The sequence below is a fragment of the Lepidochelys kempii genome, chromosome 25 (assembly GCF_965140285.1).
Source record: "Lepidochelys kempii isolate rLepKem1 chromosome 25, rLepKem1.hap1, whole genome shotgun sequence".
Classification (NCBI taxonomy): Eukaryota; Metazoa; Chordata; order Testudines; family Cheloniidae; genus Lepidochelys; species Lepidochelys kempii.
This window is the reverse complement of record NC_136404.1, coordinates 16,852,137-16,865,739: the sequence shown is the minus strand read 5'-3', so window position 1 is coordinate 16,865,739 and position 13,603 is coordinate 16,852,137. Positions and strand designations below refer to the sequence as shown.

Sequence of the window (13,603 nt, the reverse complement as noted above, 5' to 3'; positions counted from 1 at the left end):
CTGGTACCATAGCTGGGGCTGGAGCTGGAGAGCTATGCTGTGCTGAAGGGCTCCAAAGCTGAAGTGTCAATAAGCATTTCTTGTGTTTTTTACAAGAATAAGAAAAGGGAGTTTAGAAACTTACTTTCTCTTTCCACTGACTGTAAATCCAGTGATACACCTGTCTGTCTTTATCAGCAGCTTCTGACTTGGTGAGTGCCCCTTCCACTCACAGAACACATGACCATGAGGACAAGAGAGAATAGGATTAGGGAGGACATGGCTCTCAGGATCTTGCAAAACAGTATTTCATCAGACTGTGAACTAAGGGCTTGGCATGACCGACAGCATGAAGAAAGACCCCAGAGGACAGGAAAGGCCCATGAGTCCCGGCAGGGCAAGGAGAGGGAAATGCAGCAGGACATAAAGGGTCTTCTCAGTCAGCAAACCCAAATGCTCTCAGACTCTTCATCCTTTGCAGCCCTTGAACTCAATGAGCATTGGTCCTTATATCTCTTCCCCTCCCTCCCCCAACATACTATATGGTATCAAGGGACCCATCAGTGTCCCCTACTATTCTATGCTGGGGGACAGCAAGGAAAGCCACAGCTTCACATGCACTGACCTATGAGAACACAGTTGTCTGTTGTGGCTACACATACAACTACTTTTGTGTACTCAAATAGATATAAATGTTTACATCCTTTCTAATTTAAAATGATCACCCCTTTAATTATGTTAAAAATTGTATAACATTACCTGTGGGGTTTTTTGTGTTTTGAATTTCTGATGTTTTCCACCACACACACACACTCAATTTAATTACCCAAAAATAGAACTTTATCTGTATCTTTACTAGTTCGCAACAAATATTGCGATAGTGATTATCAAAGACAACAGTACTTGTAAATGCACACCAAGCACCACAGAATTCATAGCTTCAGGAAAATACCCACTCATTTGTGCACATACAGCAAACCCTACACAGTTCTTAGCAGCACCCACAACTCCAGGCTCAGAGAACCTCCAGCACAGAACACTACTGCAGCTGACCACTAAAGGGCTCTTTCAAAGCCTCCCTCAGCCGCATAGTTCCATATCAGGCTTCTATAATAGCCCTTGTATCTGGCTGTTGAAACTCAGATGACTGCTACACCTCCACCTGGTGGCAGCTTTCTCCCTTTGCCCCACAGTTGTTATGCAGGACACAACAGGCTGCTGTAACCATTGAGATATCTTTCTCGCTGAGATCCAATCTAGCGAGTAAATACCGCTAGCATCCCTTCAGTTTACCAAAAGCACATTCAGTAGTTGTTCTGCACATACTGAGCCGGTAGCTCAGTCTTTCCTTGGGGCTGTTGAGGTGGCCAGTGTACAACTTTGAGCTGGGGAATAAAGGGTAGGCTGGGTCTCCTAGAATCACTATAGGTATTTCAGTATAGCTAGTTGTGATCCCCCTGGTTGGGAAGGAATGTTCCTGCTTTCCGAAGAGTCCTGTGCTCTTAAAGAGGTGAGTGTCATGCACATTCCCTACCAGCCCACATTGGGATTGGTGAAACATAGATTCATAGATATTTAGGTCAGAAGGGACCATTATGATCATCTAGTCTGACCTCCTGCACAACGCAGGCCACAGAATTTCCCCCACCACTCCTACAAAAAAAACCTCACACCTATATCTGTGTTATTGAAGTCCTCAAACCATGGTTTAAAGACTTCAAGGAGCAGAGAATCCTCCAGCAAGTGACCCGTGCCCCATGCTACAGAGGAAGGCGAAAAACTTCCAGGGCCTCTTCCAATCTGCCCTGGAGGAAAATTCCTTCCCGACCCCAAATATGGCGATCAGCTAAACCCTGAGCATATGGGCAAGATTCATCAGCCAGATACTACAGAAAATTCTTTCCTGGGTAACTTGGATCTCACCCCATCTAATAGCCCATCACAGGCCATTGGGCCTATTTATGAATATTTAATTACCAAAACCATGTTATCCCATCACACCATCTCCTCCATAAACTTATCGAGTTTAATCTTAAAGCCAGATAGATCTTTTGCCCCCACTGCTTGTCTTGGAAGGCTATTCCAAAACTTCACTCCTCTGATGGTTAAAAACCTTCGTCTAATTTCTAGTCTAAATTTCCTAGTGGCCAGTTTATATCCATTTGTTCTTGTGTCCACATTGGTACTGAGCTTAAATAATTCCTCTCCCTCTCTGGTAGTTATCCCTCCGATATATTTATAGAGAGCAATCCTATCTCCCCTCAACCTTCTTTTAGTTAGGCTAAACAAGCCAAGCTCCCTAGTGAGCAACCAATACTTGCTTAACCATAGAAAAGTAGCCCTTTCTGTTTAGGTAGTCTGGCAAAGTGGGCTGGTGCCAAAATAGGGATAGGCGTGCCGTCTTTTGCTCCACTGCCATTTGGGAACCCCGTTGCTGCTGATCCATCCAGATTTATTGCACATTGCAGAGAGTCTGAGTCCTGCATAGCAGTAGATGACTAGTGGCCCTATGTGCTTGGATAATGGCCTTCAACTGTGGATTCTCCGACTCCAAAATGATTTCCCTCTGATCAGTAGCAATCCGATGTTGTAGGGTTCAAAAGTGTGATCACCGCTTGCTTGTCCGCTGTCACTGCAGCACTCCTTGGGTGTCCATGCGCTAGAGGGCTGGGGTGGGCTCAGCACATGGATGCATCTAGCATCTGAAAGTTCTGCAGCCACTGCCCATCATCCCAAACCTACATTATGTGATCCACCAGTCAGTGCTCATTTCTTGGGCCCGGAAGTGGCTCTTTACCATCTGCAGCTGCTCCATGAACCTCAACAACAATCTTGAATTGTCTGTCTTTGTGTCTCAGCAAACTGTCCTTGGTGAAATCTTCATGTCCCACGTTATTGTGGCTTTTCCTGCAGGTCTGCAAATACCAGAGAATAGTGTGTCCTGTATTTGCAGTGTTCATGAGAATAGTGCAGAGCTCTGTGGACTCCATGCTTCTGTCAGAGATTGCAGACACCAAAAAGTGCCTCCTGGGTTTGTGGGATTTAAAAAATAAATTATGCAATATTGATGGTGTTATGGGATGAAGAAAGTTGCAGGCTGTGAATTTGATCCCTAGCTCCCAGAGATCTGGACAAGTTACTTCTGTCCCACAATACATTGCAAAAATTTCCTGAAAGGCATTGTGCCAGATGGTTGCGCATGGAACATTAGGATACCTATCTGTGATGCAGAGTTCTGTACATCAACACAGGCACTCCTGGTGAGTACATGCATTGCCAATGCAAGCAGCCAAGCCTGGATGCAGCCAAGGGATATATAAATTTCAGCAGCCGTATTCTAATGCAGCTTGCACAGTTTGTAGCGTAGATGTGACCTTACTGATATTTGTTAGAAGCTTGAAAGATTTTGGTCAGAGTAGGGGTCGGTCTTGTTTACAACTACCGTGAATCTGGAAATCCTCCATAAAGTGGGCTGGCATTTTAGCAGGGTGTGGTGGGTTATGTGGGGTGTGAGGTGATGGTGCTGGTGGGAGGTTGCTTTGTTTTGCCTGCCACCCGAAGAGAGAACTTTTGGAAGTGAGCTGTGGCCAGGTTCCCAAACTATGGAAGCAGATATATGAAAGCAGATCAGACCATTTTTAACTGGACAACTTTTACTTCCATTTGCAGTGTGTCTTGGAATACAGCAAAGCGAAGGTCTGATTTTTTTTTCCCCAACTCCCTGAATCCGATATATGCTTGTTTAGCTCTAGTCTTTCAGGACGTTAGTATACAAAGGTCTCCAAATAGACTATCACTGGGAATCTGGTTATTCCTGGCTGGACTACACACCTGGGGTGGGGGGAAAGCACAAATTTCCCAAGTCTTAAACTGGAACTTATCTACTTTTTCCTGTTCTGTGACTTTCCCCTACAGTGGCAAAAGAAAGCGAGCGGATAATTGTTCCAGGATCTCGCAATCCTTTGTCATCTTTGCAAGTGGGAGGCGTTCTGGGCAGTATGTGATAGGAGTCTCTCATACACATCCATGTTGGAAAAGACACTGGCTGATTCAAACCAGGTTTGTCTTGTATTTTTGCTGTTTTTGTTTTTTGGAAGGAAGGGGGTTGGGGAAGAACTTTTGACAGGTTCCAGGAAACATTTCTGTTGCTGTCTTTGCCAGTGGGAATGCTGTTGGTGCCATAGATGTGCATGGTATTTGACCTACTAGCATAAATGGATTTCTGATTGAAAAGACCTTTTATTTTTGTTTCTGTAGCTGTGTTGGATCCAGGATATTAGAGAGACAAGGTGAGCGAGGTAAGATCTGTTGTTGAACCAGCATTTGTTTGTGAGAAACAAACTTTGGAGCTCTTCTTCAGGTCTGAAGAAGAGCTCTTTGTAAGCTCCAAAGCTTTTGTGTCTTACCAATAAAAGATTTTACTTCACTTTACTTGTGTCTCTAATTTTTTGGACAGTTCAGTGAAAGGGCTGTTGGATTGCTGTGCGCAAATTTGTAATGCGTATATGTGCGAGAGAGAAGCTCTTCTGTATAATGCTATTTTCCCCTTCTATCTTTCAAAATACATTTTAATGGTGGTCTAAATTTATTAGAGTCCAGAGTGACTTGGACCAACAATCTGGTGATTCCATTCTTTTTTATGTATCTAACCCTTCAGACAAATAAATTCTAGCCCTTAGTGCTGGGGAAATAACCATCCCAACGTAAAAAGATGCATTGTTGTTGTCCAAAAAGTCTACCGACAGAAACAATAGCTCAGAAAAGTGTGAATTGCCTATTTATTTCAACTGTATACTAACCTGAAGCCTAATGTCAATATAAACAATTTCACTGTGTATTATTTTATCAAAAACATACAGGTGATATACTTTTGTATTGTAGTATGAATAGAAAAAACAATCATCCCTTCAAACTCCTGCAGGATTGTTCCTTACAGATTCTATTCTCTCTACTCAAGTTACGGGGTTTCTACCTCTTCCCCCTGGGAAACTCTATTCTTCAGTTTCTTTAAGAAACCTTCCTGATTTATTTCCTTTCCCTCCTTCCCATGCCACGCTAAATATAAGTCCGGCCTACATTTGTAACCATTTTGAGGAATCCAGTTGCAACAGGTTTTTTTTGTTCCCTGAAATAGTTAAAACTTAGTTCTGTGTTAGTGGCCACAGTTAAAGTCCCATCCATGCTAGAAAATGGATCTGTGATTTTTAAGCCCTATGTGAGGAGAGTCAGTGTGGTCCTGGAAGTGAGAGAATCTACATATGACATGACATTTCCTTTTCAAGAAGAAAATTTGAAGCTGTGGCTTCAGTAAACAAAAAAAAAAAAAAGGGAGTTTGGGCCTGGTTGAATGTCTAAGGTATCGATCATGCAGAACAAAACAGTGGGAAAATCTTTCTTGAAAAGGTGAATCTCCCATTTTGATGTGGAGACTGTCCAGGTTTGGGTTTGACCTGTTGGTGAGATGTTGTGTGGGGAAGGTCCACCATGGAAAACGCTCTGCCCCCAGCACCTGATCGTTGGAGTGTCTCTATCCTGGAGGGTTAGAAGAAATGAGGTGGTCTCTGAAATAACTAGAGCTAATCTAAAAGCTGTTAACAAACTGACAACCATGACTCTGAATTCTGTTCTAAAATGTATGGGGGCAGGTGCATCAAGGAAGTTCACAAAGTGCACATGTGAGAGAGTTGGGTTTCCTTTTGTTGCTTGTGGTATTACATGCCATAGAGGAGAATGCACAGAACTTGAAAATATACTGTGGCATTTGCAGAATGAGGGTTCACGTGTGACTTTTAAAATATTGTGGAATCACACAGGCTAGTCAAAACACTTGGGTTTACCCACCCATATCATGTAACTGGAGAAGATGAAAGAACTGAAATAGTGAATGTTTTGGAATATATTTTAGCATAATATGGGGCCTGACTTTCCAGTTGTGCTGAGCAATAAAAATTTAGTTGAAGTCAAAGGAAGCTGCGGGCACTCAGTATCTATGAAAAGCTGGCTTTTGGTGTCCAGTTTCTTCCACTGGACACTTGTGGCTGGGAGGGCTGTGGGGGAGAGAGCTTCCTCCTTTTTCAAAAGAGGGGTTTATATGCAAGAGGAGGCTGTTTCCACTGAATGGTCTCATTAGTCTCTTCTGCCACAATGACAATTTTACACTTTTTAGTATTTGACGTTAATCATCAAGATAAATATCGTACTCATAAGTTTTTGTTTGTTTTGTTTTTGCAGTGTTGTAGCCATGTTGGTTTCATGATCTTAAGACAAGGTGTGTGAAGAAATATCTTATTTTGGATCAACGTCTGCTGGTGAAAGAGACAAGCCTTCAAGCTTACACAGAGCTCTTCTTGAGTTCTGTGTAAACTTGAAAGTTTCTTTCACCAATAGATGTTGGTCCAATAAAAGATATATTACATCACCCACCTTGTCTTCCATTGCTTCCATATCGATATGTGTTATGAGTATTAGAGAGATATGAGAAGAGTGTGAGAGGGCTGTGCCTTTTCCACAGTAATGCAGTGTGTCCATATAAGAGTTGTGTGTAGAACCTAAGAGTCCTGATTCCTTGTCCCACGCTCTAATTACTAGACACTTTGCCATAGCACTTTATTGGAGCATGTGGTATGATTGGATCTGCTAAAGAGTTTTAATTTTATCTTAGTCTCTGTGAGGTGGGGGTCTTGATTTTTGCCCTTCAGAGCCGTGAAACCTGTCTCCCACTCCCTTCTGATTTACCTTCTTTGCTTTACATTCCTCCCAGAACTTAAAACACAATCTCTCACCAAAAATCAGGTCCAGATTACTTTTGGAGTCAGTCTTGCTTCACTGGCAAGAGGGGTTGGTTATGTGACACCATAGCTCTGCAGCACTTCCAGCTGTGCTAGACTACAGAATAAGAAAAAATTGAAAATAAACACAAGCCTTCCTTATTCTAATGCAGATAGCCAATAGAATGAGTACACTTGTTTTGAAATACTGACCAAGAAAGTCAGCATGTTTACATTAAAAACAAAACAAACAAAGGTTTCAGACAAACAAACAACTCTAGTATAAGCAGACTAGACAATACATTGGATTAGTAGACTGGCCTTCTGTCTTGAGGCCTGGGTTCAAATTTGTCTTGCTTTGGGTCATTAGTGATAAGATTTTTTTAGTGGTGCCATCTTAGGCTGTTTGTACACAATGGAAACTACCAGCATAGCTATGTTGCCATAGCTATGCCAGCAGAGCCCTATGATGTAGACGCACCCCTTTGGTCTGTGTAGGACCACCACCTCCCCAAACAAAATTAGCTCCATCAACAGCAGCGGTCTTCTACACTGGGAGATTAGGTCAGCATAGCTATGTCGGTGGGTTTTTTGTTTTTGTTTTGTTTTTTTTTTTTTTTTTCACATCTGTGACTGACCATGGTGCTGACCTAACATTTAAGGCTAGACCAAGCTTTAGTCTGTGTGGGGCCATTTTTTGTGGCATCATTTGTGAGATTGTTCCTGGGCTATATTAGTGGAGCAATAAGGATGCTGCAGGCAAGAACTATGGTGCTTTGGAAGAACTGTACGGAGAGGCCCAGAGCTAGAATAGCCGGGGTTGCTGCATGCTAGAATGGAGGTGTATTGGCTAAGCTATGTAGAAAATCTTGACCGCACCTGGCTTTCTTCCTGGACAGTGCTGTTTCATGAACACCAACGTTACCCAACCTGTCTCCTATTTAAAAGCACATTGTTCTAAAAGATTTTAGTTTAAATGTGGCCTCATTGTGAACTACCTGATGTCAGTTAATATAAATCAGTATTTTTGGCTAAGTTTCCAAACAAAAGTTTATGTAAAGAAACTTGTTGTGAGTCTACTTTTGCTTGCATAAAATTTCCTATAAAGCTGTCTGAAATGACAATTTTGTATGCTGTAGATATAGGACTGTGACTTGATGGGAACAGGAGGTGTAAACTGGAACAGGAAATAAATTATATGGTATAACTACTCCACTGTCTCTCATTTCAAAACACACTAGAAAATTTTTTTTTTTTTTTGAAGCTTAAGGTCTATTGATGACTTTTAGTTATTGGTTTTTGTGCTTAATTTAATCTCTAAGAAACTAAGCTACTTTTAACAATTTTTTTTTTTTTTTAAGTGAGTGCTGGGTGCTCCCCCTGAAGGGATGGGACAAGCAGAATAAGAGATGCACTGCTATGTTGTAATGTGAAATGAAAAGCACTGTCCCTTTAAGAGCAGTGATGCTCTCCCAGACTTGTGTTTTGGAATGCCAGCAGCAGTCTTGCAGACACATTGCTGCTGTCCTGTCTCTGTGAGGGTTAACAACACTTTAGCTTGTTGTCTGGAACCGGTTCAGACTGGTTTTCTAGAAAGTGCTTTGTCTCTCAGACTGAATCCTGGGAAGGGTCATGTGGAGCCCAGTGATGTCATGGGATCAAAAACTGACTCAGCTTTTTTATCAGATGTGTGTCTGCAGGTACAGTGAAGTGGCAGACTGAAATGCCAAAGCTCCCCAAAAGCAAAAGTTTCTGACTTTGGCATACGACGAGTTAACTGTGATCCCACAGGAGTTAAGCACTTCCTGTGCAGCGAGTGGAAAAGCCTGGCTCATTCATTAAGAGAGAAGAAAGTATCAACTTGAATATTACAATGGCAGTGCCTTAATCTCTAGTGGCAAACTATAGGGAAATATGGAAGAGATTCTCTTCACTCAGGGCGTGGTAGTCCTTTCCCCACAATGTCTGGTTCCTGAAATTTGTAATCAGATACAGGTGCTAAGAAGTTCATGGTAGAAATCCCCAAAAACCTCTAATCCTAGATTTTAAAAAAATTACTCATTTGCATGTGACGCAAATAGAAATTCTTTTCCCTTTTTTGATAAACATCCAAACTTTTTTTGTTTGTTGCATTCCTGTACAATCGCCTGCATTCTGTTACAAGATATTTTTTAGGGTTTATATTTGACAACTGTAGTTGCTTTAAATAAAAAAAAGTGAGTGACTCCATAGTAACTTCAGAGTAAAACCTGCTCTGAGGGTAGGGTGAGTAAGCACATTGCAAAACTTTAATTGCTCTTTCAGGATTTCTTCTTTTGCAGCAACCATCGTATCTTGGCCTTTTTTGAAATTAACAGGTGATTTATTTTTCTCAAAATGCATTTTACTGATTTATCTCCTTTTTTTTTTTTTTTCCCCCTCCCCCAGAGCTTCACAATGACCGAGGAAGCATGCAGGACACGAAGTCAGAAACGAGCACTAGAACGAGAAATAACCCAAAATGACGTGGACAGTAAAAAAATTAAAATGGACAAAGGATTGTTGGGAACAGATATAAAGACTGAAGGTGACATTAAAATAAAGACTGATCCTGGAACTGGGAAAGTCCAAGGATTATTAAAAGGAGGGGAGGTAAAAGCAACTATTAAAGTGGAGGTGCAGACAGGTGATGAACCTGTTGACATGAGTACCTCAAAAAGGTGAGTGGCTACCTAGAAACTGCTGTCATGCTTCCGTATTTGAACTACCTGCACACAAAAAGGTGGGGAAATAGTCTATCGAGCTATTCAGTAGGCTATCACTTGGAATAGACTTCTAGACTTTTTAATCTATGGGATGACAAAAAGAGTGAAGTATATATTCAGCCTCTGAAACAGATTGGTTTGTGTTCAGCATTCCTCTTAAGATCAGCCATGGTTCTGTAGGCTCAAAAGGTAGCTGTTGCTTGTTCTACCCATGAGTATTGTCATTGTGACAGCAGCTATAAAAGATGAATACTGAAATGGGGAAATATGACCTTGAGTGAAGGAGTGGATGCAAACCATAAAGGGCAGGGCGCACTCTCTGAGTAGCTGACTCTAGAGATTACTTCCATGTGGTAAGGGCTGCTCGTGCCCGTAATTGTGTGGGTGATACAGGTAAGGAGGGATAACTTGTCTTTGTGACTGTTAACAAGGGAAGTGGTTTAGGTGCATCTTACTGCTCTCTTCAGAGCTGTTGTGGGAAAAAGTTGTTTAAAAGTTACTAATGACTTAACAAAAAGAAAAGGAGTACTTGTGGCACCTTAGAGACTAACCAGTTTAGTTAGGGTGCCTCCAGTCTGATCCCTTTAAAGGGCACTGGTTTTGCAAAAGGTAAGTGCGTAGCACTTTGAAAATTAGGCCCCTTTTAATTTAAGAAATCTTAAATTAGACACCTAAAAATGGAAGTATCCAAAATCATTGGTCATTTTGGAAAATCTTCTCCTTATTTCTCCAGTCTAAGGCTTTTCAAACACACACATCACATAAGAATTAAATTAGGAAGCTTTTTAGTACGTGAAAACATTTTATTCATAATCACCACCAAAAAACTGGTTTATAGACTTCCATTCTATTCTGTATGCTGCCTATCCTTGGGTTCATTATGGGCCAAGACTACAGGTGGTCATGTGATGCTGACTTTTTTTAGTTTTTTGTCGCAAAGGACAGACATGAATATTTTTCATTTTTAGGGTGCAATGTGGTCTAGTTTTTGGAATATGGAAGAGGAAGTCAGAACTCTTGGCTCCTGTTCCTAGCACTGCCACTGACAGTTTAATCTTGGTAAAGTCAGTTAACTTTTTGTGTTAGTTTCCCTATCTGCAAAATGGAATAAATATTCCCAATATTGTTGCAAGTCTTAAAAAGTGTATAAAGTTATTTCCTTGCCTGATAGGTACTATAGAAGTGTAAATTATTAACTTGTTTCATATGTTGGAGCAGAAACTTGAAGTTCCTGTCGAGTATGCAAATTCTCACATATTAAATGTATTTTGTCCCCCACTCTAGCTTAAAAAATAGTACAGGAAAAACTGATATGCCCTTACTCCATAATTGTAACTAGTGTATGAATTATTCAGCTTTCCTCTGTTCCTGCTGCTTAAATGAGAAACTATCTGCTGCTTATAACGATGAATTTGTCCAAATATCACTTTCAGCAATACATCAAATATACTAGATTTCTTCCAGTAACTTGGATTGACTGAATTTCTTTGACATGTTCTGCTTCATCTATAAATTCACTGGTTAAAAATGGCATCTTCAGAGCTTGCTCAAGATGATATTTAGGATGTACTTGTATGTCTGATCATAGAATCATAGAATATCAGGATTGGAAGGGACCTCAGGAGGTCATCTAGTCCAACCCCCTGCTCAAAGCAGGATGAAAGCTGTGTTGATAACAATATCCTTTAGGAAGGGGTAATACTATAGCTAGATGGTTCCTACGTAAGGGAATTTCTTTTCTGTTTCTCAAAGAATGAGAGGAGGTGGCGGGTCAGGTGCTAAATAAGGGTAAACCTTTTCAGAAGGTAGTAACACCTTTTGTGGCATTATCACTGCCCTGTCAACTAGCATAGTTGTGTTCAGTTCTCTTAAAGGGGAAAGCATAGTCTAGTGGCTAAAACACCAAGGTTGTAAACTGAATACCAAGGGTTCTGTTCCTAGCTCTGTAACAAACTTCCTGTGTAAACCTAAGCACGTTACTTTAAAAGGGCAGTGTCTGCTAGAAGTCTAGTGGATCTTCTTTTAAAAACGTTTGATTTCTCATGTGACACCTGCCCCCGAGTCCCCTTGATGATTTGTGGCTTTATAAATACTTTCCAATCTTTTGGTAAATGTCTTTCTGCTCCCCCTTTGTGGTGTGAAAGAACCTATACAAACTAGACTTTGAGGGGGAGAATCCATGCTCTGCTTTCTAGAGAGCTTCTGTTTAAAAATAAGTATTCTAAATAATCCTATTTAGAGAACCTGAGACACCCCTTCATTTTATAGTATCACTACTACAGCAAATAAGATTTTTCTATTTTCTAAATGGCAGGGAAAGCTTGCTTGTATAAGACTGTCCCTGCATTGGAGGCATAATCCAAAACCCATTGAAGTTTTGACGGGAATCTTTCAGTTGACTTCAATGGGATTTGGATCAGGTCCTAGATTACCAAGTACAGATAGTATAGGTTATGATTGTATTTTGACCATGCTTTTTAAGTGGAGGAGTAAAATATTGGCATTTCTTACATATGGAAGGTGAATCTGAACAATTCTGCAGATTTTACAAGTAGTATCTCTGCCTTCCTGCTCCCCACTTCTCTGTCCAAAATAGATGAGAATTTCTTAATCTTTCAAGATGTGATGTAGGGCACGTAGGTGGCAATAAAGACATATATCTGGGCACACAGAGGATCTTTACATCTTGGCAAGTGCAACAGCTGATCTAAAATGCATGATTCCACTGAATAAATTTGATCCCTTATTTTTTTAAAAAAGATGTCATTTTTGTAGGTAACTACATGATATTTTGGTAAAAGGCTCTTAAAGTTTCAAATTGGGACTCTTAATTTTGGACTCAGCTTTTCATATTTTCCCAGACTTCTGATACATAGATGAACCCATAACTTGCAGCCCTTAAAACAATTGAGTTTTGAGAGGTAAAACAGAACTATTTCTTAAAGTGATTGTTTTGTTGCATTGGTAAAAACTTTCTGCTTTGGTAAATTCATAATCAAAAGCCAAAATGCTGTCCATTACTAAACAACTTTAGAAGTTATTTAATTGAAGATGTATTTTTTTCAAGAGTACTTGTGGCACCTTAGAGAGACTAACAAATTTATTTGAGCATAAGCTTTCATGAGCTACAGATTGCTCAAATAAATTTGTTAGTCTCTCTAAGGTGCCACAAGTACTCCTTTTCTTTTTGCGAATACAGACTATCACGGCTGCTGCTCTGAAACTTTTTCAAGAGCGTTCATTGATTGTTACTTTTGCCTGATCTGCAGCAGATTATCCACTCATTGGCTTTTTCAGATTTGAAATCTGAACTTGAAGACGCACTGAATTTTTAAAAAAATGTTTTTGAAAGTTTTCTGACTTTAATCTTAGTATTTTTAGTTTCCTTTAAAAATAAAAATTATCTGGCTTTCTTTTGGCGTCACAAAACGTGCTCAACAGAAGAGTCTGTGGTGGTGAAAGTTTATGATGAGGCCTCACAAGGCCAGCCGGTGAGGGTAGGGGGTGTTGTAGCTGTGTATCTAGCTCTGCTTAGCTTGCATAGTTAGGTCTGACTTATTATAGAGAATAAACTGAGGAAAGTGACTTGAGTCTTTGCACTCTTCTGAGAAAGTCACGAGTGGCATTCTACTGTGGATGTTGCAAAATTGCAATGTAGTAATTTTTACAGATATGTTGATTTAGACAAATAAGCATTAATGAGTGGGAGGACAGTGTTTGACAGTATTTGGCTTACGTCAACTCTTTACAGATGAACAAAGTAGTTAATAGTAATTCATCACCTTTAACAGCACCTCATATGTTTGTGGTATGGTTGCGATCAAGTTTGGTTTTTTGCTCAGGTTCAACAATAACTTACCAGATTTTTTTCAACATCATTTGAGCCAGCCTTCAGGCAAAAGTGCACTTTTCCTGAACAGAATTGTAGCACATAGGGCAAGAAAACTGTAAGTGTCCCTCTGAAGTGTGGCATCTTCTGCACTACAGAGCATCCACTGTGTGTAAACTCAAGTATATGATACTGCTCTAATGTTAAAAGACGCTGTCAACTTGTAAACCACATTTCAGTGAAACGTGTGTTTTACCTACTGTAGTTACAAATAACGAAGATTG

The 13,603-nt window shown here is 40.5% G+C and overlaps 1 protein-coding gene across 17 annotated transcripts in view; it reads left to right on the top strand.

Moving 5' to 3' along the window:
• Positions 1 to 13,603, top strand: part of GATAD2A (GATA zinc finger domain containing 2A) — a 114,012-nt gene that overhangs the window by 63,933 nt on the left and 36,476 nt on the right. For 14 of the 17 annotated variants that reach the window (XM_073323950.2, XM_073323945.2, XM_073323946.2 and 11 more), the window contains 2 exons: positions 3,895 to 4,038; positions 9,174 to 9,445. In XM_073323950.2, coding sequence (XP_073180051.1) covers positions 4,006 to 4,038; positions 9,174 to 9,445 — 305 coding nt within the window. In that variant the 5' untranslated portion in view covers positions 3,895 to 4,005. Of the gene's footprint in view, positions 1 to 3,220; positions 3,240 to 3,894; positions 4,039 to 9,173; positions 9,446 to 13,603 lie in introns of those variants that run through there. The other 3 variants (XM_073323951.2, XM_073323956.2, XM_073323961.2) reach the window with 3 other exon arrangements.